The 23,332-nt window shown below is 34.1% G+C and overlaps 5 protein-coding genes across 5 annotated transcripts; 2 read left to right on the top strand and 3 right to left on the bottom strand.

The window, feature by feature from the left end:
- The first annotated feature begins 4,348 nt into the window (after positions 1–4,348).
- LOC103576165 (neurotrimin) lies at positions 4,349–9,020 on the top strand. Its single transcript, XM_008556250.2, has 9 exons — positions 4,349–4,648; positions 5,643–5,744; positions 6,193–6,408; positions 6,806–6,927; positions 7,005–7,146; positions 7,586–7,983; positions 8,122–8,317; positions 8,395–8,445; positions 8,536–9,020. The coding sequence occupies exons 1-9, from the start codon at positions 4,612–4,614 to the stop codon at positions 8,679–8,681; spliced, it is 1,410 nt and encodes a 469-aa protein (XP_008554472.1). The 5' UTR covers positions 4,349–4,611; the 3' UTR covers positions 8,682–9,020.
- Positions 9,021–9,106: 86 nt separating this feature from the next.
- Positions 9,107–12,854, bottom strand: LOC103576164 (cofilin/actin-depolymerizing factor homolog). Its single transcript, XM_008556248.3, has 3 exons — positions 12,646–12,854; positions 10,116–10,358; positions 9,107–9,977 (listed from the first exon to the last, which is right to left on the bottom strand). The coding sequence occupies exons 1-3, from the start codon at positions 12,646–12,648 to the stop codon at positions 9,777–9,779; spliced, it is 447 nt and encodes a 148-aa protein (XP_008554470.1). The 5' UTR covers positions 12,649–12,854; the 3' UTR covers positions 9,107–9,776.
- Positions 12,855–14,373: 1,519 nt separating this feature from the next.
- Positions 14,374–17,444, bottom strand: LOC103576163 (RNA polymerase-associated protein Rtf1). The gene is made up of 4 exons (XM_014444114.1): positions 17,229–17,444; positions 16,806–17,022; positions 15,085–16,719; positions 14,374–15,002 (listed from the first exon to the last, which is right to left on the bottom strand). The coding sequence occupies exons 1-4, from the start codon at positions 17,307–17,309 to the stop codon at positions 14,896–14,898; spliced, it is 2,040 nt and encodes a 679-aa protein (XP_014299600.1). The 5' UTR covers positions 17,310–17,444; the 3' UTR covers positions 14,374–14,895.
- A 1,337-nt stretch (positions 17,445–18,781) lies between these two features.
- On the top strand, positions 18,782–21,630 carry LOC103576162 (WD repeat-containing protein CG11141). Its single transcript, XM_008556246.3, has 3 exons — positions 18,782–18,981; positions 19,056–21,181; positions 21,254–21,630. Exons 2-3 carry the CDS (start codon positions 19,114–19,116, stop codon positions 21,316–21,318), a joined length of 2,133 nt encoding a protein of 710 aa, XP_008554468.1. The 5' UTR covers positions 18,782–18,981; positions 19,056–19,113; the 3' UTR covers positions 21,319–21,630.
- A 65-nt stretch (positions 21,631–21,695) lies between these two features.
- LOC103576160 (protein IMPACT-A) lies at positions 21,696–23,267 on the bottom strand. Its single transcript, XM_008556245.2, has 4 exons — positions 22,857–23,267; positions 22,528–22,760; positions 22,163–22,417; positions 21,696–22,049 (listed from the first exon to the last, which is right to left on the bottom strand). Exons 1-4 carry the CDS (start codon positions 22,875–22,877, stop codon positions 21,743–21,745), a joined length of 816 nt encoding a protein of 271 aa, XP_008554467.1. The 5' UTR covers positions 22,878–23,267; the 3' UTR covers positions 21,696–21,742.
- Positions 23,268–23,332: the final 65 nt, after the last annotated feature.

Genomic DNA, 23,332 nt, shown 5'->3' with positions numbered 1-23,332 from the left:
AATTTTTAAAATTTATATACTTTTCATGTTATTTTATTTTCCGCAGTGCAATCATCGGTCTGGGCTGCAACACACAAACGTTTTTACTACCAACGTAGTTTCGGATAAAAAAAAACCTTCCCTTTGGATTATTCTGCAGTTTGGAGTCTGGAGTCTGGAGTCTGCAGTCGGTGTTTCGTGTGATCACGCCTCGTCGAGTATTTTTCCAGCCTGACGTGTTTTCTTGTTTCCTTTTGCTGGGGCACATCCTCTTCTGCAACCCTACCCACTCATCCATTTTCTTTCTCTGTCTCGTTTATTCCACAATTTCCGTCAGTAAACTCTTTAATTTTATGCGCTTTGATCTGTTCGCTTGAATCCCCGAGTGCCCGAGATTCACCACACCAAGAAATGAGATTTATGTTGTCATTATATACAACTGCCAGTGCTTAGAAACGTCATGTTAAATTTATCTTTTATATATTTTATATAAATTTATTTTTCATAAGAATTTTATTGAAAGAATAAATGAAATGTTTTTTAGCTCTATTCGCAGTGATGAAGACAAATGTTGGATAATGTTCAATACTAACCGACATTTGAAAAAATTACATGTCAATATATATATATAAATGTATGATATGGATGTACTTGGAAGATATATCCATGGACGTAAGCCATCAAGTTGAGATGGTTCAGTTTGCAAGCTCGGTAAGGAGATTAAATTTGCATTAGCGGTTGTTCCTTGAACAGGAATTACGAAACGGCCCGAAACTATTGATCCATCGGTATATAGTACACACCGAGGACTTGTTTGTTCTCTGCGCACTGGTGCACACGCCTCTAAATTTACTTATTCCTGCTATTGCTGAGAACTTTCTTCACACGACAATAACTCTGACGAGTGTATAAATATACATCTTCATCTAATTTGACATTGTCTACAAAAGCTCCAATAATCCACATTTCCATAAAGCATTCCAACATTCGCTCCTACAAACTTTACAATATTTATTCAACCATTTATTTTTTAACATTTTTATTTATCCATAAAACTTTTATTTCCTCCCGAAACAAAAAAAATCCCTTTCCACTCGGTAATTAAATATAACTTAAAACATTTAATTACTGAAGAATTCAACGAAATTATTACATGGAAAAATTTATACGAGCAAGCTATTTCATGAAATATTTATTAAATTCAATGAATGCCCGCTATTTATATATAACAGATGCTTTTATAATATAATAGTTAATACATAATTTATAAAATTGTTTTAAATGAGAAACGCCGCTGCAGAGTTATTAATTACGTCAAAACAATCTCTTTAGTTTCCGTCCTATCCCAGGACCAGGACCAATTACAAGTGACATAACATATATTATAACATATATATATGTATATAATAACTGTAAGTGAGAGTAAGAGTGAGAGTGGTGACCACAATCAAATTCTTGGGTCCACATGAGAACTCTTGAGATAACTGTTTTGCGTTTAAACCACACGCTACATACATATAACATACCGCATATATTTATGTCTCCCACGTAATTTCGCAGTAGACATATATATTTACAGATGCAAAGTTCGAAGCCTGTGCTCATACATGTATACATATATGTCGCTGATGCATTTGCACTCACGACACAATTTGGCTCTTAATTATTCCTGATGTTTGCGCTGGGATCACGGTGATGGCTTTCAACGAAAGTAATTACTCCCCTCATATCCAAACCACTTTTAATCCATCTTTATTTTTGCTCATTTCGCTTCGTCTATAGTTTATTCACACACATATATGTATAAATATACAAAAAAAATTGTTTTCAATTTGTAATAAAAATTTTTCTTGCGCCAAACAGTTGGTTTTTTCTCTATGTATATGTATATGTATATATATGTAATACTTGACTCACGTCTTTTATTTCGGCGAATTACTGTAATGTCCAGCGACTAACGACCTTCTTGTTTGATCCCACTTCCGACAATGTCTGTAAAAAAAAAAAAATGAAACACAACGTCAATTAATATCAATTAAAAGTGAGTAAAAAAAATTAAAAGCCTGCCTCGTCGGCTTTGAGGTAGATGAGTATTCATTTAAATTTTTTATATTAAAAGAATCCGGCATAATGTTGATTGAAAGCTGGTGGTTCTTAGACATCATCTAAGACTCCAGTACGTTCAGCTTAAACTCAATTCAGCTCACCATCTATATATACAACTTTTAGTCAGAGATGAAAAAGCCATTGAAAAGCCATTGCCGTTAGTCATCTTACCGGAGATTACATACATCTCTTGTGATTTTATCATTTTTAATGTGCTTCGACTATATCTTTCAGGATTACCCACATCGTTTATATAAAAGAATCACGAATAATACCGGGATTCACTCTAATAAGACTTGATAGCAAAAAGACAACTGATTTTATCGGATACTTTGTTATCTGACTCTGCATTACGTTATTGAGTACTCAAGTTTTGAGTAATCACTCCATTTATTAAATAATAAATCTGTGCATGGAAATTTATTGTCAACTGGTAATTTACAAACTGTGTTAATGGATTTTTTTATATTTTACGATCGCGGATTTGGTGTAATTAAAAATACGCTGCTGAGTACAGAAAAATTGCTGTAGAAAAGGACAACCAGACATATATATACGTATATATAGATAAATATCTACCTATACATACATAAATATATATATCAGTAGAACGTTAACTCGTTTCGAAAATTGCTAACGAGCTGAGCATCGAAATCAACCCCGCGTGCTTGGAATAATTCACAATTTATAGCATATGTGTGTGTGTGTGTGTGTGTGTGCTGGAGTGAGTTGACACACGAGCATCAAGATAATTGATGATATTTTATCGATTATTCATTTTATGTGAAATAGTTATAAATATTGAACGCATTAAGCCAAAATTAATATATCGGATTCCAATCAGAGATAAAACTTCAGCTATAAAATTGATACATTTTTTATAAATATATTAATAAAACTGTATGTATGTGTAAATATTATTGTAAATACAAGGGGATCGATGGCAATAGTGCCAGATTTTATGAAGGAAATGACATAAAAGATAGATCGATTCCACAAAAGCTCAATATTCACTTTATGTCCAGCGAAGCGATTTGTCGAGAATATTTATATCTGGTGCAATTCTCTGGAACGTTTATGTATACTACAGCTCACCAGGTAACTCATCAGCGGTTTTCCTGGCCCAGAACCAGGCAATAACCCGTCATATAACAATAGACGCAAGGAACAACAAATGTTACTCATATTTCTTCAATTGTCTGTCTCAGGTTTACGTACTAGTTACTCTGCACCAGTTATTACTCCATTCATACTTAAATGTCACTGTCCGAGGATTTAATTAATTTATATTATAAACTGTCTATTATTTTATTTTTTATTACAAACAATTGCCACTTGAACTTATCAATTGAATTTTCTTACTTCTCCATCAGTTTCCAGAGATAAAAAAAATTAATTAATTATTTTTATTAATCGCGTGATGTAATAAATAAATGCCAAGTCATTGAAATTTTTTTTTTCTACAGAATAGATTCTCTGACCTTTTCTGGATTTTCATTAAAAATTTCCAGGTGAATAGAAATTCTGTGGCATTACCAATCAATAAGATATTAATAATAATAATAATTATAATAATAGGAGCCATTAAATATATTTAAAGAGCATAATGTAATTTAATAAAATAAATTAGATTAAAAGCTAAGTAGATCAACAACACACGGGTAATTTGAACTATAGATGAGTAGAAAAGGAGTAAAGTATAGACGTGCAGTGGAATCCAAGATTAAATTAACAGCTGAATGGATAACTCGATGAATTACTCTATAGGATATTCGTGTCGGTGCGTAAATTGAACAAATTATAGAAGAATGCCCTGGACAGTGACTGTGTGATGCGACTGTCCAAGACCCCACCCCTTACGCCCCTATACACACACCGATTTTAAACGTCTCCAGAGTCCAGAGGCTCTCACTCTACATGACTGTCAGATAACGTCAATTTTTTAATCTCCATCTGTCTTTCAATTCGAATAAAACCGTTTAAATATTCATCATAAATTCATTAATCACTGGTGGGTAATATTGTTAGCAGACCAGGAGTTTTTAGTGGCATGTAAAAGTGGTAAGCTTTTGTTCCAGTGACGATGATGATGATGATGATGATGATGCTGCTGGCAGTGGTGGTGATGAAAATATGATATTGTTAGATGTGAGCTCCACTGGGTTGCGCAGTGGACAACTGGTCGTAATTACATATCCCAGATGAATGTGAATGATGAGTGGAGTGTATGTACAAGTATTAGAAAGTAAGAAGCACCCGGGGGAGTAACAAGTCGACGAGCTGTCACATCCGCATCAGTTCATCTTGAAAACGCGCACGCTTCGCGCACTCGACAATTCGCCCTTGAACTTTTCACCCTCAACATTGAACATAAAAAAAAAAAAATACACGTTTCTTTTAAATTAATTCAAGCTTTTATTACATTTTAATTAATTTCATTTTTTAACTTTTAACATTTTAATTATTACCGCTAAGGCCGAACGTAAATATTTTATTTTTAATGTAATTAGTAATCGTGTGCTCAAAATGGTCCCACGCTGGTTTATTTGTGTCACGGTTATCGGTAAGAGTTTTTTTTATTGTGATTTTAAATCTGAGTGCGAGTGAATATTCGAGTTTTTTTTTTTTTTTAAATTAACAGTCAATTAAACTGATATTTGTTTAAGTAAAAATACTCAACTTTTAGTTTTATTTTTTATTAATTAAATCATTTTTTTACAAATGGAAAAAAATTTAGAAATTTTTTTATTTTTATTTTACTGACTCGAGATTCCAATTAACTGATGATTAACACATTTCGTTATTATCTTCGATACTCTAGGGAAATTTCATTTATTTTTACTGCACACTCACACAAGAAAATCTAATTCTATTTTTATCTCGCAAAAATTATTTTATTGATAATTAAAATTTTTTAAATTTATAATAATAATTCTTCTGTATGAAATTCAAGCTGCGGGTTAAAGAAAATTTTAAAACTACCGGGAATATTTAAAAAATTTTACAACCGGTCAGAGCGTTCCAGAAAATTTCAAAGTTATTTAAAAATTTTTCCATAATTTGAAATTGAAATATTAATTGCATAAAAAGTAGTCAAAATTACATGTCATTAAAATCACTCCCAATAATAAGTGCAAATAAAAAAAAAGTATTTCTTTAAAAAAAAAATTTATTTACTTGTAAAGTAAATGAGATTTTTTTTATTACCCGAAAGTAAAATTTCGAAGGATCCTCACTCGAAGTAGATGAGAGATAAAAAACGGTTAGAATAATTGAGCGGTCACACAGATACCCGTAGCTTTCATTCGCTAACACTCTGTAATTGGAGCGCTTAATTCTAAGAGTAAGAGCTTTGGTTTCTCTCATGAGGAAAGCCAGAAGGTCTCGCGCTCACTTTGCTGGATTTATCGTCTAGGTTTTGTGGTAAAAAAAAAATAGTATCAGCAAAAAAAGAAAAATATAAAAAAATACTAGCAGATAAGCATTGACAAAAAGTCACTGTGGATACCTGCTTTGTCATTTAAATGGAATTTTTTGTTGTTGCCTAATATCTCCAGGTATTTGGATCTCTTCGTGCAAAAGCTTCAACAGTGCCCAGACGACAGTCAAGACATTTCAAAATAACACAGTGATACTACCCTGCCACGTAGACAGTCTCGGTAAGTGGAAAAGCAATTCGTATATATCCGAGCTACTATTTCTTTAGCAAATTCCCGGAGGGAAATATAAACTTTTTTTTCGGTCGAGTATCCTCTACTCTACTCCAGTTTCCATCCGAGTACCAGGCCACACCTCACTCGAGGTTTCGCCGAGTGTCGTTCATGTGCCACATATATATGTATATAGATACAAATACCTATAAGGCATCAGCTCGATCCATTTGCATTTCATCCTTAATTCAACAAAATCGCTTTTCCGTGAATGAGGGCCAGGTCCAATGGAATTAGACTTAGCAACCTCATCTTCAAATTCTCTCTAAAAAAAGCTTTCGCTTCTATTCTTGTTATCACTACGGATTCCGACAAATTGCATGAATAAAAAATTTTAAAATTAAAAAAAATGAATTCAACTCTTTGTTAAAAAGAAAAAAAAATTTCTTTCTCAAAGGTATTGCGACAATCGTGCGGTGGTGGCGAGAAGATACTCTGCTAGCAGACAGCAGTGATCCAAATTTAATACATCTGCCGCGCATAAAAATGTGGGACAATATGAGCTTGGAGGTGTCACAAGTGCAGCCAGAAGATTCCGGAAAATATGTTTGTCAAGCTTCAAGGCCGGCCCCTTGGGGCCACGTTACACAAGTCCAAGCTATCGAAGTTTTGTGTAAGTATAAAATATCCGTGCACTGAAAATCTCGACTGTGCGATAAAATAATAAATATAGATATATAGATATATAGATCCTTAATGTATTATGTATGAATGTGTAAAACCAGTTGTTAGATTTCCCACGCGAATATTATAGTACAAGAAACTTGAGATAAGATACCGGATCTTACGCACTGATTCTCTCGAGCGTGATCCCTCTCTGGAGTCGTGCGACCGCAGTACCACCTGACTCTCGATGTCTTTTGTCACTGAAAAAAAAATATAATATTTTTTATTTAATATAAATTATTCCCCCAAGACCGACTCGAGTCTTAAGACTGCTATCATTTGAACGCAATATTTATTTCGTTTCTACTTCAATAACTTGGACCGTTTTAATTTACGCCCTCCAGATCCACCGAGTGTTCATTCAGTACCTGAAGCAGGAGAACTCGAGGTAAACTTTGGTGATGAAGTAGAAATGGCTTGTATCGCTAAAGGAGTGCCCTATCCAAGCATATCATGGAAAATGAAGGTAAATTTTGTCTGGTGTAATTTATGGCTCAAGTGTTTAATGAACGACTCTCTTGGTGGCTCTTGTCGAGTATACAGGATGAAGAGATGAAATTGCTGGATGAGAGATCAAAGCTCAGATTCCGTGCTGACAATCGCAGTCTCTCTGGTCGATACACCTGCGTCGCTGATAATGGAATTGGCGAGCCAGCGACCGCTTCCATAGACCTGCGGATACGATGTAAGAATCTTATATTTCCTTATTAAATTAAATTAAATTACCTTACACTAGATAATTAATTGACTCAATCATACAAATTTACTCTAATTGATAATTGCGCTGGTCAAGCTACGGCTGATAAATTATTTATCAGAATTTATCAGAGTGATAAAAATCGTGGGATGTAAACAGCTTCAATGATGATAATGTAAATTGTATGTTTGGATCAGATATGTACCAACTCGCAATTACAATTGAATTACAAGTCATCACGTCCTTTAATTTATTAAATGTTGATTGATGCTGGCTACAGTCAACAATTTATTATGTACATTACATACATCAGTATAATAATGTTTGCCAGTTAATTAAAAGTATTAATGACATTAATGAACGCGAAATGAGCACTTCCGTCTGTTATTTGACGTAATAAATACTTAATATTCTAATTAACCCGTAGATAAACCAGAGATCGAGGCCAAGAAGAGTTGGACCCACGCGTCCCCTGGAATAAGGGCGCAGCTAGACTGCAAAGTAACCGCTTACCCTGACGCGAAAGTCGACTGGTTTATAGAAAATGACAAGGTGGTGTACTCATCAAGAATTGTCAAGTACATCAGCGGGCAGATCCACAGCCTGGTGATAAGAAACGTCAGGCCGAGTGACTACGGTTACTACATCTGTCGAGCCGCTAATGATTTAGGAATCAGTGAAACAAGTATTGAGTTGTCCGGAATAGCCAACGCGGCTATTTTTAAAGAATCCAATGTTATTGGTACGAATGCTTATAATTTCATATGGGAAGTTGACAGCTACATACCGATTATCGAGTACCAATTCTGGTTTCGCAAGTACTCGGTACGTCAAGTGTCTTTTGATAAATCTATCTGCCTATATATGTAGTATGGATGCTTGTATGAATTGAATGGAAAACCGGGATGATGAATTATTATCATTATTATTATTATTATTATTAATTGAAGTTGTTTAATACAGCCAGCAGATCGTGGTCGTGACTGGCACAAGCTATTCATCCCCAGTGGAAGTGATGCGATTGGTCCTCTTCATGCCAAGTCCTTTAATCTAACAGGACTAGCGCCTGAAACTCACTACGAGGCACTTGTATTGTCTAGAAATCGATATGGGTGGAGCAAGCCGTCCAAGATCCTACGGTTTGCCACTGAAGGAGTCGGTGAGTAAATGTCAATTTAATTGATGACTGATATACGTCCTTCCTAATAATATTATTATTATTATTATTATCAACAGCTCGTAAAGATCATTACAAAGTTGAGCCAGCTTATGATGGATCACCATTAGGTAATTAAATATATATATATATATACGTCGCTTATGATTCAGTCTGTAAATTAATTGCTTATTCTGATACTTAAATATTTTTTTAAACAGTTGTAATGAGTGATTCACCAACACCACGGTCTGAAACCCTCAACAGTGCCGCCGTTGTTACGACGAGAAATTCAACTCTAAGTATAGTCCTCGTGTTATTTTTATTATCAATATCTTTGGAACAGTTGTCAAATATTATCAGTTAGAGATTAAGGTTTATTTTTTATTACGAATTAATGTTAATGTTAGATATGTTAAGGCTAAAATTATTGTATTGTGCGTCAATGTTGATGATGATTGTGATGGTGATGATGATGAGCGTCTTTCAATTAGTTAAAAACAGTCTGTCATTGTTATTTATTCGAGCACGATTGTACAGTAGACGATAAGTCGAGAGAAGTGGTGACTCATCACTGACAATTGTATGTTTTGTATGAGTACAGCGGTGATAATTAGATAGATTTAATATGATATATATATATTTATAAATGTAAGTTGTATGAATGTGACGTCTCAAAGCGTGATGCACTGTTTTTTATTTTTTTTTTTTTTGTTTTTCTGTTTTGTTTCATGTTGTGGCATTAATAAAAGGTATGAAAATTTATAAAATATCAGAAAATATAACGGGATGTCAATACGAAATGAATTTAATTTAAACATTATACAGCCTGAGACAAACAAATAAAATAATAGCATTTTTTTTCATTCTCACTGCGTGGTTGCTTGTTAATTTTTTGCAATCTTTTACAATTACAATGTTGTTATTATCTTATTACAATTAATAATAGATACACTATATAATAATCGCGCCAGACAAGTTCACGCAACGTTCACAATACAGAAATATGGGGTACAATTATTACATTACTTGAGTTTTCATTTTTTTTTTTCTTTTTATTAATTGAAATTTTACTTTTGATGTATAAAGCCCGTTTACTTCCAGTCCTTCGACTCATCAGTGACTAATCATACATGTACCGCAATATCTAGTAGCCGGTATTTTTCTTTTTATTTAATTATTTATTTATTATTATTATTATTATCATTATTATCAATATTATTATTATTAATATTATTATTATTAAGTGAAAAATGTGTAAAAAGGTGAACCTCCGATGCGATGTGACACGGAGCATTTACTCGGGGGAAATAAAAACGTACCCGCTCGAACTCACGCTCTCTCTCGTTTACGTTTTTTTTTTTTTTTATTTTTATTTTATTTTTTTTTACTTTAAAAATTTTTTTATTTTGTTATTCTTTGTGTATTAAATCGCTTGGTGGAGATGTCCCCGGAATACTCTTTAATTCCTGTCAGTGGCGCGGAGCTTCTCCTCGACAGCTTCTTCCGAGGCTTCCGAAAGATCCGTCGCCTGTATGTACTTCTGAACGCCGACGAGGGATTTCTTTAGGGCGTCAAATGAGCTAGAGTACAACATCTTCTTCTTTACTTTAGCTGTGTCAGGACACCACGACATCAGGAACAATTTTTGTTTCTTGGAAGCCTGTAATTTAAAATTATAAAAATTAATTGTTGCTGTTGCTGTTATCAGTATTGACAAAATACTTGAATGTAAATTTTAAGAGATTAAAAATAATGATAATAACAATAAAGTTAAACAAAGAAAAGTTAAGAGGCTTACTTCAGAGGTGCCTTGACACTGATGAGTGTACTCGAAATCAAAGAGACCATAGCGGCACTCTCCAGCACCACCTTTCTGCAAATCTTCAAGAAAAGCATCGTAAGCAGCGTCACGTGCTCCAATCACCTCAACGTCGATTTGCTTTTCATCTTTAATATAAAAAATGACATATCGATGCTTTTTGTCTTTTTTTATTTCTTCATATGTCGTCTTACAAACATCAGCTACAGTTACTCCAGATGCCTGAAAAATATTTTTAATTATAAAATTAATAAGTTTTCTTTTCTTTTTTTTTTTTTTTTTACGTCTGTCAAAATATTATTTTATCTAAATTAGTGAGTTGTCGGCCTCGTTAATTCCATTTTAAAAAACGCGAACCGTTGATTCATGATAAAAAAATCGGATCACTGCACATTGATGGTAAAACAACGGTAGATAAAATCCATGCCACGTGCCCAAGTGCTACGGCGGATAACTTTAGAACTTAATTCTTCAGTTACTTTTTAACATAATCTACAACGCGTGGGAAGAAATTTATTTATAACCATCCCTCAAATATATATTATTAATATACAGAGTAACAAGCCAACAGTATTTTAATTACGCACTAAATAAATATTTACAAGAGACTATTGCACTTGTAAAAATAGCGATGATCAAAATTTTTAAAAAATAATAACATTTATTTGGCAGCAATGGATTATTTCATGTGGAATTATTTATAAATTTTGTGAAATTAAGTCGGTTAGTTGGTCACCCGGCGACAGATACTCATAGGTAGCTAAGACGATGATGATGATGATGATGATGATGGAGAGGACGAGCGTGTGTCGGCAGGCAATAATCCAAATGTTACTTTAGTTTAGCGAGTGTGTGTTGAGTAAAAACAATAATATTTCACTCGTCAAGTAATTTATTGCGACATTTAGTCCCCTTGGGAATAATTTTTAACGTTAAAATAAGCAGATCGAGCTCCGTGTTCATACTTGGCTCGGGTGTCCCTGAAGGCAGGCACACGCATTACGCGAGAATGGGATACAGAGAAGTGGGATGCGACCCCGTCGATCGATATCACCTCGTCAATGGGGATGTCGGTTCGGTTAACGGAGGCCAGCTCCCTCTGGGGCGGTATGACGAGAACGCCCAAGGTCAAACCAGAGATGACTCACCATAGGTATACTTGATACTTTTCATTATTATTATTTTTGACTCTTTATTCCCGGTCGTAACTTTTTTTACAGTAGCCGAGATGACATTTGGCTCTTATCACATGATCGCTTTCAATCCGACACAAGATATTATTTTTTAAAAACCATGTTTTATGCAGGCGCTTTCGGCAGGACACCAGACTACAAATTTATTATTTAAATAAATATAAAATAATGCCGGATTGTATGCCCGTGTATTATATGAGAGTAAATGAGATGGAAATTTGTTAGAAGTGCATGAACAAATGTACAATAGTATCATTGAAAGAAACTGTCTCATGCATACTACACGCTGGGAGTGAAAGAAGAAAAGAAGCGAGAAAGAGAGAGTGTATAAATATTCGTCGGGTATCGGATGGACTCCGAAAAGAGCCGGGGAAGATAGATGAGAGTCTGTAATGTACATGTCCGCGTACGTATGTATGTATGTATGTATGTATGTATGTATAGATGGATGGGTGGATAAATGTATGAGTCAGAAAGAGAAACAAGTCACGGATAGAATCCATTGAACGTTGAGTAAAAAATAATTTTAAATATTTTTGTAATAATGCACCGATGCGTTAACGTTATAACGGGTATGCCAGATTATCACGTCACGCAAGATTTATATTTATTTATGTAACTTGTAAAAAAAATAAAAAATAAAAAAATTGAAACCGACTTGTAATTGAATTGAAGATTTTTTTTGATAAAATAAAAAAATGTTTTACGTGATTTAAATGAAAATGTGAAGTAAGCGATTAACGAAAATAAGAGAGATAGCAGTAGACGCGTAATCGCAATCTGTCAATCGGTGAATTACTGTGTTCACAGGGAAGTGATTCATCGGGTTCCTGGAAAGGACAAGTACACACGGCACTCCCTTGACGACGACCGCGACGACGACGACATTTGAGTGAATGTCTCCTGGTTATTAAATCAATCGACTCGCCGTTAGAGCGTCATCTTTAAAAAATAATTAAATGTTAATTAATATGTCGCCGGTGTTTAGATAATTATTTATGCGGGAATTTTAAAAAATTTGAATTAACAAAACCGTGAATTAAAATAATTTAAAAAATGTGCTTGCGGCTTAGTGCCGGGACAGAAATGGCGACCGGCAGAGCGTCCACCTCACTTCCACCTCGTCATAACCACAAAGTTGTTGGCTCACCGGACTACTACGTCGCGTACTTAGAAAAAATAACCAGTGCGGTTAAATAAAATACGCCCAAACTCGGTTTAATTTAAATACATGATAATAAATATATCCACCCATTAAAATGTCACATTATTTATATATTAAATATATTTATACACATATAAATATATATATTTACCATTTTTAGTAGCAGTCACCAGTAGCAGCGAGTAAAAATGAGTAAACAAGACAAGCAAGTAAGCAAGCACACTACCAACACTTTTGTAAGAATCCGCCTGTGGTAAAACTGGGAATCTACTCGACGACTCGAATATGTCCAGTTCAGTTGGGGGTCGCGTACATACACCACGACAGCGACGACGAGGAAGGGAGGATCCTCTGAACCAGCAACCCACAGACATTCGTCTTTCACACACGCACACCATCACAACTCACTGCGTGTATCACTACGCCTGCGCGCGCACACTAAATACAAGCGCTGCCATTGGTCGTATTCCAGTGTATCGCGACAATTAATTTATAATTTAAATTTTATCATTAGTCTGCATCAACTTTCCCACCCACCTGGGCCCCCGAAAATTATTCAAAACTCCTTTGAATTATTTCGCGGGAATAACCCTGCTCTTAATTAATATTTTTAATCATTAAATTGTTTTATTGCCGATGCCGGTAGGACTGATTTCCACGGCGCCAACAGCGCGACGCGGTCCAGGAACCGGTGCGCGATTTATATAAAACGCTATTTTTAAATGTACGATCTCACAAACGGATCCATGCTCGACAAAAATATAAACGGCAAAGCGCGATGATTTTAGGAGATACCCAATGACGATCATTCCCGTCAATGAAGTCTAATTTCTTTTTTTTTTTTTTTTTTTGTAATTAAATTTGAATAAAATAATATTTGTAATTTAATTAACACGTTCGATGCACTCGACGTGACTTGGCATGTAAAATATCAATGGTGAATTAACAACGAAATTAGTCATCGTGATGACGTGCCAGCGGTATCAACCAATCGTCGATTTAGATGTAGGGAAATTGCCTTATATGGGCAGCGTACAGCGAGCATTGCAAACGCTGGTACCCGCTTGAGGGAGACACCACCTTCGCTGCACAGGACATTTTGACTTTTTGTTTGCGCGCGCACATTAATTACAAGTTAATCTCAAAATACATTGATTAATTTTTTTAAATATTTTTATTCTTCATATTTAATATCATGATACACTGATTAGTAATTAAATAAGAGAACGTTATCAGCTACTTAACTTATAAATTCAATTTATCGCTTATGTACATGTATACAATTATTACAATTATATCGATAACAAAAAATTGGTCGATTAATTTTCTAAATAATAATAATAATTAATAACTAATAAGTAATACAATTATTAAAAGTACACTTGGTCAACTCGAGTCTACTTGACCTGCGTTTTTACTTTTACTATAATAAGAACTGCAGTTATAAATTATACACTGTTCATTTTCATATCTTTTAATACTGTCCCTGTAAAAATAAACACTACATTGAACACTTGATTCACATATTATTTTTTTTTATTTATCATTAATCAAACAACGCGTCATGAAACGTACATCTAAAAGAGAAAATTAATGCGATAAATTTTAATATGATTCTGAAGTTAACAATTTTCGGATTTTTTTTTCAATAATTTAATTTAAAAAAGAAAAAAACTAAAAATATGCACATGTAGAGAATTTACAATACTGTAGGTGCAATTTTTATAATTCATCGTATTTAAAAAAATTCAAAAATTATTAGACGTCGGGTAACTCAGTATCATAAATTTTATTGTTACTTAAAATTTTAATAAAACTAAAATTTACCTAAAAAATGGCGCTTTAAATAAAAACTAATAAAAGAAAAAAAAAGAGTTAGTCTTTGATGTATCTACGATAAGTAGATAAGTTTATAAAATTCGATAGGGTTTCAGTCGATAGTAAATAGTATTTTCAAAATACATTAGTAGATTGAGCTCATGCCTACCTAATTAACAATAATAATTATTATTATTAAATATAAAACAAAATCTTAGCATTAATATTAATTATCAATAGTAATAATAATAATAATTAATCTATTTACAGTACTGTTGGACACAATCGTATATTTTTTCATAGCCAGAGCTAGTCAAGTTTATGAACATTAGTTTGATAAATATTCAAATCACCTTGACAACTCCAACGGAGTGAGTAAAAAAAAATATTCGTTATGGTTATTATCAATACGCGCTATTAAATATACCTCAAATAATATATATGAATATTTATTCCACCTGAGGCGATATATCAACAAAATAATTACGCCACATAACTTGTTTTCGTAAATATAAACTAGAGTAATTGTTATTTTTATCCTCTGTCGCTCGACAATCCATTCATTTATATAGCGAGTGAGACGTTAGATGAGTCCGCGTTTTTTCTTGTAGTCTTCAAGATTAAGTGATCGCCGGGGTCCTGTGTCCTTAATATTGCTAACGGGTTTGGGTAATACGCTGACAGGATTACCTGGAAAAATAATAGATATTAGACTCTGTAATTTTTAATTGATGAACTAGTTTTTCCAAAATATAATTGAATAAAAACTTACTTGGGATGGGCACTTCCAAGTCTATTGTGATATCAAAGTCATGGGCATTGAATAAATCTTCACTGCTTTGTTTCTTCTTGGGCTCTTGGCCATTTTCTTTGTCATTAATATTTTTAAGAATATCTCCAAGTACTGGAGCAGTAGATTTGTCGGTGAGATTGGGTGCGGGTGTGACTTCTTCCTCGTCTGGTTTGTAAACCATCCGGGGTTTGGTACTACGTCGGGTAAATGGATCATCGACTTGTTTACCTTTATTTGCTCTGAACTCTTCCATGATGGCTTTCTCAGCTTCTTCGACATTCTTCTTCCTGTTACGATCATTGATATACGAGATACTGGAGATCGTGGCGGTGCGCATTTTGTCGAGCTCCGAGGCGCGTTCTTCAAGTTCGCCTAGCTCTTGATTCAAACGAGACGCGGTTTCGTCATCACCACGGCCATTGGCTACATCTCTCTCACGCAACAGCTGCGCCTTCTTCATAGCATAATTATAAGGATTCTGTTTAAATCTTCCTTTCTCCTGTACTATTTTCTCGACATCCTCATCTTTGAACTCATAGACCATTGCCTCCTTGATGTCCTTGAGCTTGCCTTCGACTTCTTCGAAAGTGGGCATTGAAATTCCCTGAAGAGCGCACGTTTCTTTCCACTTGCTAAACTCGGAGTCAGTGAATTCTTGGTTTGAGACGAATTCCAATCGGAAGACACGTTCCTGGGCCCCGTGTCTCAATTTGAGACCTTTGTTTGTTCTCGTACCGCCAAGCTGATAAATTTTACCGGTTTCGCAGACTCCACTGACCTCAGCGACTCGGTAAACAGGTTTCCCATTGTTGTTGCCGATACCAATCCTCACAAAACAACCGCGAACAACGCGATCGAAGAACGGAAGGTGAACAAAACGTTCCATTTTGTGACGAGACAATCGTACTTTGTTCAAATCTTCTCTATTGCTTACGTAAATTGGTTTCTTGGGTTTTGCCTTAGTACTAGTCACTGATTTTTTGTCATTATCCGAGTCAGAGTCTCGGCTTTCACTCGAAGACGACCGACGAGGAGCTGGCTTCGCTGGTTCCTCTTCTTCAGCGCTGTCGGACGACCCACTGTCATCAGAATAAACATCTGAAGCTTTCAATTTTGTCTTATTGGCCTTGTGGTCGTCATCAAGCTCCTCCTCATCATCCTTCGACTGTTGCTGCTGCTGCTCGATCCTCAACTTCTCTTTTTCCTCACGTTCTTTCTTTTCCTCCCGACGAGCTTTAAGTAGTGTCATGGCGTGGAACTTTTTGTCTTGCTTCTCTTCAATTGTTTTTTTACGATCTTTGCTACGTTCCTTAAGATCAGGAGCCCGTTCAACTTTCTTTTCTTCAGTGGTACTCTTCTCCTTCTTTTTATTCTCCTTCTGCTTCTTCAGATCCTGTTTCTTGGCCATTCTCAACTTTTTCTCAATTTCGAAACGCGTCTTCATTATTTCCCGCTGCTCAATACGTTTGAAAATCTCCTGTTCACGTTCTTTCTCAGTCATCTGAGCTAATCTCGCTTGATCTTCTGCGTCACCCATCAATTTGTCATCATACCCGTCATTGAACTCTTCCTGACTCGAGTCTGATACACTGACATCTGAGTCTGATACTTCACCTACAAAATTTAATTAACAATAAATAATGACATTCAATTTAAAAAGTATTCTGACAAAAATACTCTATTGTAAATTAGACAAGCACCTTCTTCAGGTTCCGAGGCTTTTTCAGAATCATCACCACTGCCACTTTCTTCAGAATTTGGCTTCTGAATTTTACGTTTACTTCTTTTAACCGATACTTTTTTCTTAGCTTTATTAGACTTAGCGCTCCATTCATCATCAGAATCAGAAGTACCCGAGTCTGCTTGCACATCATTTTGTGTTTTTTCCTTTTTCTTTTTCGCCAATGATAATAAATCCTGAAAAAATCCAGTAAACCAAAAATTACTACACTGCTCTCCAACATCATCAAGTCAGGAAAAATAGTAATGCACGGCTGCAATAATTAATCTGCTGAATACCAACTATGTCGACAAATTACGCCACAAATAATTCATAATTATTTATAATTTATTGAGTTTAAAAAAAATGATGCTTAGGAATTTAAAGAGGTTATATTACTTACATTATCCAAGTCGGATCCACTGTCTGATGCACTTCCACTGCTGTCAGAATCGATTAGTGCTTGATTCTTTCTCTTGGGCATTTTAATAAACTAGTGTTATATTTTTAGTAAAAAATAAGTTAAATAAAATAATAATATTATTATTAAATATTACAAACTGAATATCACAAACAAGACGGTTGGAGAAACCAACAGAACCAACGGCAATGGATGACCATTAACAACTGATGGGACAATGCTCAACTTAAAATATCAGCTGTACGCGGCTACTTTCGGCAACACTGTAAGAAGCGTGGAGGGGATCAATGTCCATGTCATTGGCTTGTAGATCTGGTGGAGGGAGTAATGAATAACACTTTCCGGAAGTTACTTTCAGGGTAGCACAGGTATAGAAACTGCAAGACCCGCGCTCAACAACAATTGCTCATGACATCTGGTGACAACTATTTGTCCTGGAGAAATAGAAATTCAAATAATGACGGAAATAAAAAAAAATATGACTGAATATAGCAGACATGAGACAAATTTTAAATTATTAATAAATAGACTAAATAATTAGTAAAATAATATTTATAAAAAATGCACTTAGTAATTTTTAAATTTTTTAAATGCGCATTTTTTAAATTTTATTTGATTTACATTTCATTGACTTATTTCAAAACTTTATAAATTTACAATTGTCAGCTGCATTCATATTCATAATAATTTTAATGAATTACATAAATTTTTTGGTTTAGCATAGAAGTATTAATTTTCCCCCTTTCAATTCAAATTACATGTCTCCGTATACCTGAAAAAATATGAAAGCATTTGAGTACTATTGTCATTAAGGTCATAAATTTTAGGATTATGACAAATGATAGGAAATTGAATATATAACAATAAATTTTTCACTTTTATGACTAACTGAGGGTATAATTAAAATTAAGTATGAAACAAAAGCGAGATAAGGAAAACCCAAAACAGATTAAAATTACTTAAGTCTTTCCTAAGTACTCTAGAAAAAAATTAATTACACAATAGAATAGTATAAATCTTATTGTCAAAGGTCTAGACTTGATGAGTGTTCAAGAGGCTTAAGGTATCCTAGAGAAATCCTAGACGAAACTTAAAGAAATGGTTTTCCTTTTCTTTTATGTGCCAGCCAAATAGAGGACTTACCCTCTACACTTTTCTGGACCTTCTACACTTGCTATTTATGACCTTTGACCAAATATTCTAATTATCTAATTTAAATTTCGAAGCCAAATGTCCTACTTGGATAATTTTTAATTATCTAATTACATATCTATAATTACTCACTTGTTAATTTATTAAAAATTAAACTAACACTTTATTTTTTCTCTCCAATACATTTTATTTAAATTCAAAAAAAATTTCACCCATAAAATTTTCCATAACTAAATTAATTATTTTTTTCATGTTATTGTTATAAGTTTGATATTTGCCGCGCAAAGTTCAGCTGCGAGTATCGATACGCGTAATCATCACAACCACATAAGCTCTGTAAATTCAGCTTTATATTTTATATAAATATATACATATATATACATGCGTGTTTTATTATTTGGTGGATCAAGTGTCAAAAACCTGACGTTTGAACTGTCAAATTGTTTGCGGTGCCCAAATAGAATCTATTTACTAACAAGTACATCAATTGTTGCTAAATATCAAGTGGAAGCTAGTAATTAAAAAAAATTAATAAATAAGAGAAAGTTGCGAGCATATGATCAAATAAAATTTCAGTCATTCGGTAAGAAATTGCTAGAAAATAATAATAAATAATTGTTATCAATTTATTGAATGTATTTTTGTTTTTAATTCTAGTGTTTAGTGACTCCAAGATTTCGTTTAATGGAATGTCGGTGTAGTTGGTCAGAAAAAGATGATGACTCCAATGAGCGAAGACGGTGGGCCTTTAAGAGAATGGGCACCACTAACAAATCTTCTCCAACAGATACCGGTCAAACTGCAGAATGGAATTTTTACTCAGGATATTAATTTCACTTGCATCGATGCGGTGCCAGAATTTATAGCCATCGGGACGAACTGCGGGCTGGTTTATTGGTTCGATCGAGCATCTGGAGACCTCCAGCGCTTAAGGTGTGAGAATTCCAACTCGAGTATCACCAGTTTACGAGTAATCTCCACAGTTGATTACATGGTAGCCGCTGGAAATAATCACGGGGTGGTGACGGTCTTTCAGATACCAAAAAATTTACCCGAGTCGTTACCCGACAGTTTGAAACCCAAGCAAAAGAAACAAATAGAGCGTTACAATATCGGCGGTCTTCATAAAAGTCCAGTTAGTTCTGTCGAGTGGTCAAAGAATGGGATGAAGTTGTTCAGCGGTGATCAGGACGGGCTGGTCGTACTCACGGAAATAGATTTTTATATGCATTTATCTAAATCATCAGAATTGTTGAATGAAAAGTATGCGGTCGTTCAATTGAGTTACCAGCAAGGGCTGCTGTTGGTGTCAACGCTCTTCAGAACAATCCTTGTGGACCGGAACCACAATAGCAAAGTCTCCCAGGTTGGTCAGAAGGAGAGAAAGACGTTGGGGAAGTTGGGTGCTGTCTTTGCTACCCGACAAACGCCGATTCAGGAGCCAATTATCTATGCTAGTAGGCCAGGATTAAGATTATGGGAAGCGGATAAAAATGGTACTGTTATGAAGACCTTGATATTTAAAGAAGCCCTTCAAACAAGTAATACTCAAGTACTGTTATTGAATCCCGCACCTGAAACGTTGAAGAAAAAACGCGGAGAGCCGACTTTCGGTGTCGTCTTGCCGTTTTGCGACGACTTATTTGTTACTTACAGTGAGGATTACATTCATGTTATCAATCCGGTAACTATAACTATCACGTCAGTTGTAAGTGACCTGAGAAAAATAACTGATGTCGCTTGTACACGTGACGAAATATTTGTTTTGGAAGGTGAGAGAAATATTTTACGTATTGCCTACCATCCGGAGTCTTGTAATATTGAAACAACCCCAGAGGAATTAAAGGAACCGGTTGGATCATTTGCTGAGATGAGCAAACCGGTGACTGCTAGTATTATTGGTCTCACGACGAAGCTCAAAGAAAACTCAATACCTATTCCATTTTACAAAATTAGTCCCAGCAATATTATACAGGCGCTGAGTGTTCTGCCGTCTCGCGGGGTCGATCCTAATCCAGTAGTCAGTGGAGAGGAGGCTACCGAGATGCCGCCAATTATCCCACTGAGCATCGACACTCCTCTGGTCGCAGAAGTTCCTGTTGAGACCGAGCAAGGAACGGAATCAAATAAAATTAAAAATGACAATGACGAGGCGCGAATGAATAGACGTCAAATATTTCAAAAAATAAGTGAACAAGATTTCGAAGACGTCGTTTTTACACCGGAGCGTAAAAATAAAAAACAAAATAAATGTATCAATGGTAATTGTAATACTGATGATACTACAAACAGTATTTTACTATCACATCCTACTTATAATATCCATGAGACACATTCGTCTTTGCTTACTCTGAGTATTGACGACGACTCGATTCTTAAAGCTGAGAGAAATCTCGAGACGATACAAAAAGACGTAGAGACTAAAGAAAAATTATTAGCTGACGTATTGAACTTCGATTGGTCCGAGTACATGACAAGCAGCCAGATTTTGTCACCAGACTCCACTACCAATAATTCACTCAACACTATCACCTATTTAAATTGTACAGAGCCAACAATAGAACCAAAAGTATTATCGACACGGGAAAATAATGATATCAGTGAGCATACTGATGAGTCTGATGAAGACGAAAGCTATCGTACGGAATTGAAAAAACTTGAAACTCTTGGTGAATGCAGCAAAAATTTGTATACTATTAAAAATAATACCAAGGATCTGATTGTTGATAATAAAAAAAATTCTTGCCAAAATAATTCACGTGATTTGGAAATACAATTCAATGGTAATTAATTTTTTTTTCAATACTGATAATTAATAAATTATTATTTAATTAAAAATCAATTTTTTTTTGTAGAACTGTCAAAAGAATTTGTATCCTCAGCAATTTATGAAGAAGCTGAAGATTGGGTGGTTGTTTAATTAGTTGAATAATTAATTCACACCGAAACATGTTCAATTATTTTGTTAAATTCGCACAATTCATTATTATTATTATTATTAGTTATTAATTATTAAGCGAAATGAACAACTTTAATCATATAATTACTACTTAAAAAAAAATATCTGGATAGGGTATGATTTTTATCTACTGATATATTAATTATAATAATTATTAATTACTTTACTATAAATTAAGTAGAGTGAATAGTTAATATTTATCTAATCTACTTTTATGAATTTTAATATTTTTTATGCTAGTCAAATTAGCCCTGCAAGATATCAGCCAATGGTATGATAAATTTATCGACAAAATTTGTGGTGAAAGAAAAGAACAAAATTAAGTAATTAAGCATAAATAACTTTTATGAAAAATATTTAATTGTTATTTACAAATGTACATATTTTACTTTTTTTCTTTATTCCTGCTTATTAAATTTGCAGCTTCCAAAACTTGTCTCGCTGCGTTATTTATATGCCGAAATCTGTCTGGTCCCAAATGTACTCCTCCGTACCATCGCGAAATAACGACAATTACATTTTTAGCGTCAACTATTTGCAGTAAATGTAATAATCTTCCACCAGCTTGATTCTCACCGTCGTCTTCACAATCTTGGACAAAATTTTTGTTGTCAGTAACAATTCTGTACGCGTACATATTGTGGGTAGCTTGTTCTATTTTTTTAATTCTGTACAATTTTTTTAGGACCATTCTGAAAAAATTCATAAAATAGGCGGGCTCTAAAGTTTAATTTCCTTGAATTAATTGTTCTATAAATTGGCTTAAAAATTTTTGTTTTTCACCAATTACTCATCAAAAACTTACTTGACGTCATGAGTAGAAAATACTTGAGCAACGTGACCTTGAAACGAACTTTTCCTATCAACAATCACTTCCCCATGAAAAATCTCCGGACATTTTTCATCCTCTATATTTACATTTAAGTTTGATGAATTATCCTGAGATTTATCAACTTCCTTATCTTTTATCACCGATTTCTCTGTACAAGATTTATCTTTCTGTAATTCTTCACGAATTTTTTCAATCCAAGCATACAGAACTGGCTCTCCAGCTAACGATCTAAAAGAACCAGCAATTACAATTAAAACCAAACTAACATTCATTACTGATGCGTCACATCGACAAATACCAGCCAGATTAAGACAAAAAAAAAAAAAAATGAAACCTACAAGTATACCTCTTGAAGCAGGGAACATATGTGATTCTTCTGCTCCAAACGCAGCTCCGGAGCAGACAGTTCGTAGTGAGGAGGAGCAGATGAAGGGTAATCAGCAGTCAATTTAACATAGAGTTTGATACTCTTATTACCCTCATGTACGTTCATACTGAATGCTCCGTTTTCCTCATCCTCCACCTGCCAGTCCTCTCCATAAATAGCTCTCAGCGCTTCAACCTCATCAACCTGGACAAAAAAAAATATGATTACTGTAATAAATATATTTATTACATCAGAATTAATTGTTAATCAATATTGAGTGATAAAACGTAAAATAAATACCTGCTGGCTAAAATTATCCATTTCAAATGCCTTTTAATAAAAAACATTTATTGCAGTGACAGTAAATTTTTGAAAAGCAATAAAACAAATTTTAAAATTATTTTTTTATATTTCAATACTGCAGTTATATATTTTATTTATTTATGATGTATGTTGGTGCAGTATTCATATCAAAGTAAACATTAAACAGGAAGTGGAATCCACTAGAACAATACTTTTTATTTTATATGATTTATGATTGGCTAATTATTAATTACCACGTGGCTTTAAATGTCATAAAAAAATTTCATGTGATAATTTTAAAAAATTATTTAAATTTAAAAAAAAAAGGTTATCAAGTAAATTGTTCGTTATATATTTTTATATTATTGTAGGTAAAGGTATGGAGGGTAGAGTGAGAGGTATTTTTATCCTATGTATTCATTTATTATTGTCGCTACAATGAAAACCCGTCAAGAACGTCACGTTGAACACGT

This window comes from Microplitis demolitor, chromosome 3 (assembly GCF_026212275.2).
Source record: "Microplitis demolitor isolate Queensland-Clemson2020A chromosome 3, iyMicDemo2.1a, whole genome shotgun sequence".
Classification (NCBI taxonomy): domain Eukaryota; kingdom Metazoa; phylum Arthropoda; class Insecta; order Hymenoptera; family Braconidae; genus Microplitis; species Microplitis demolitor.
Note: the sequence above shows the minus strand (reverse complement) of the source record. Positions and strands in the feature narration are given on the sequence as shown.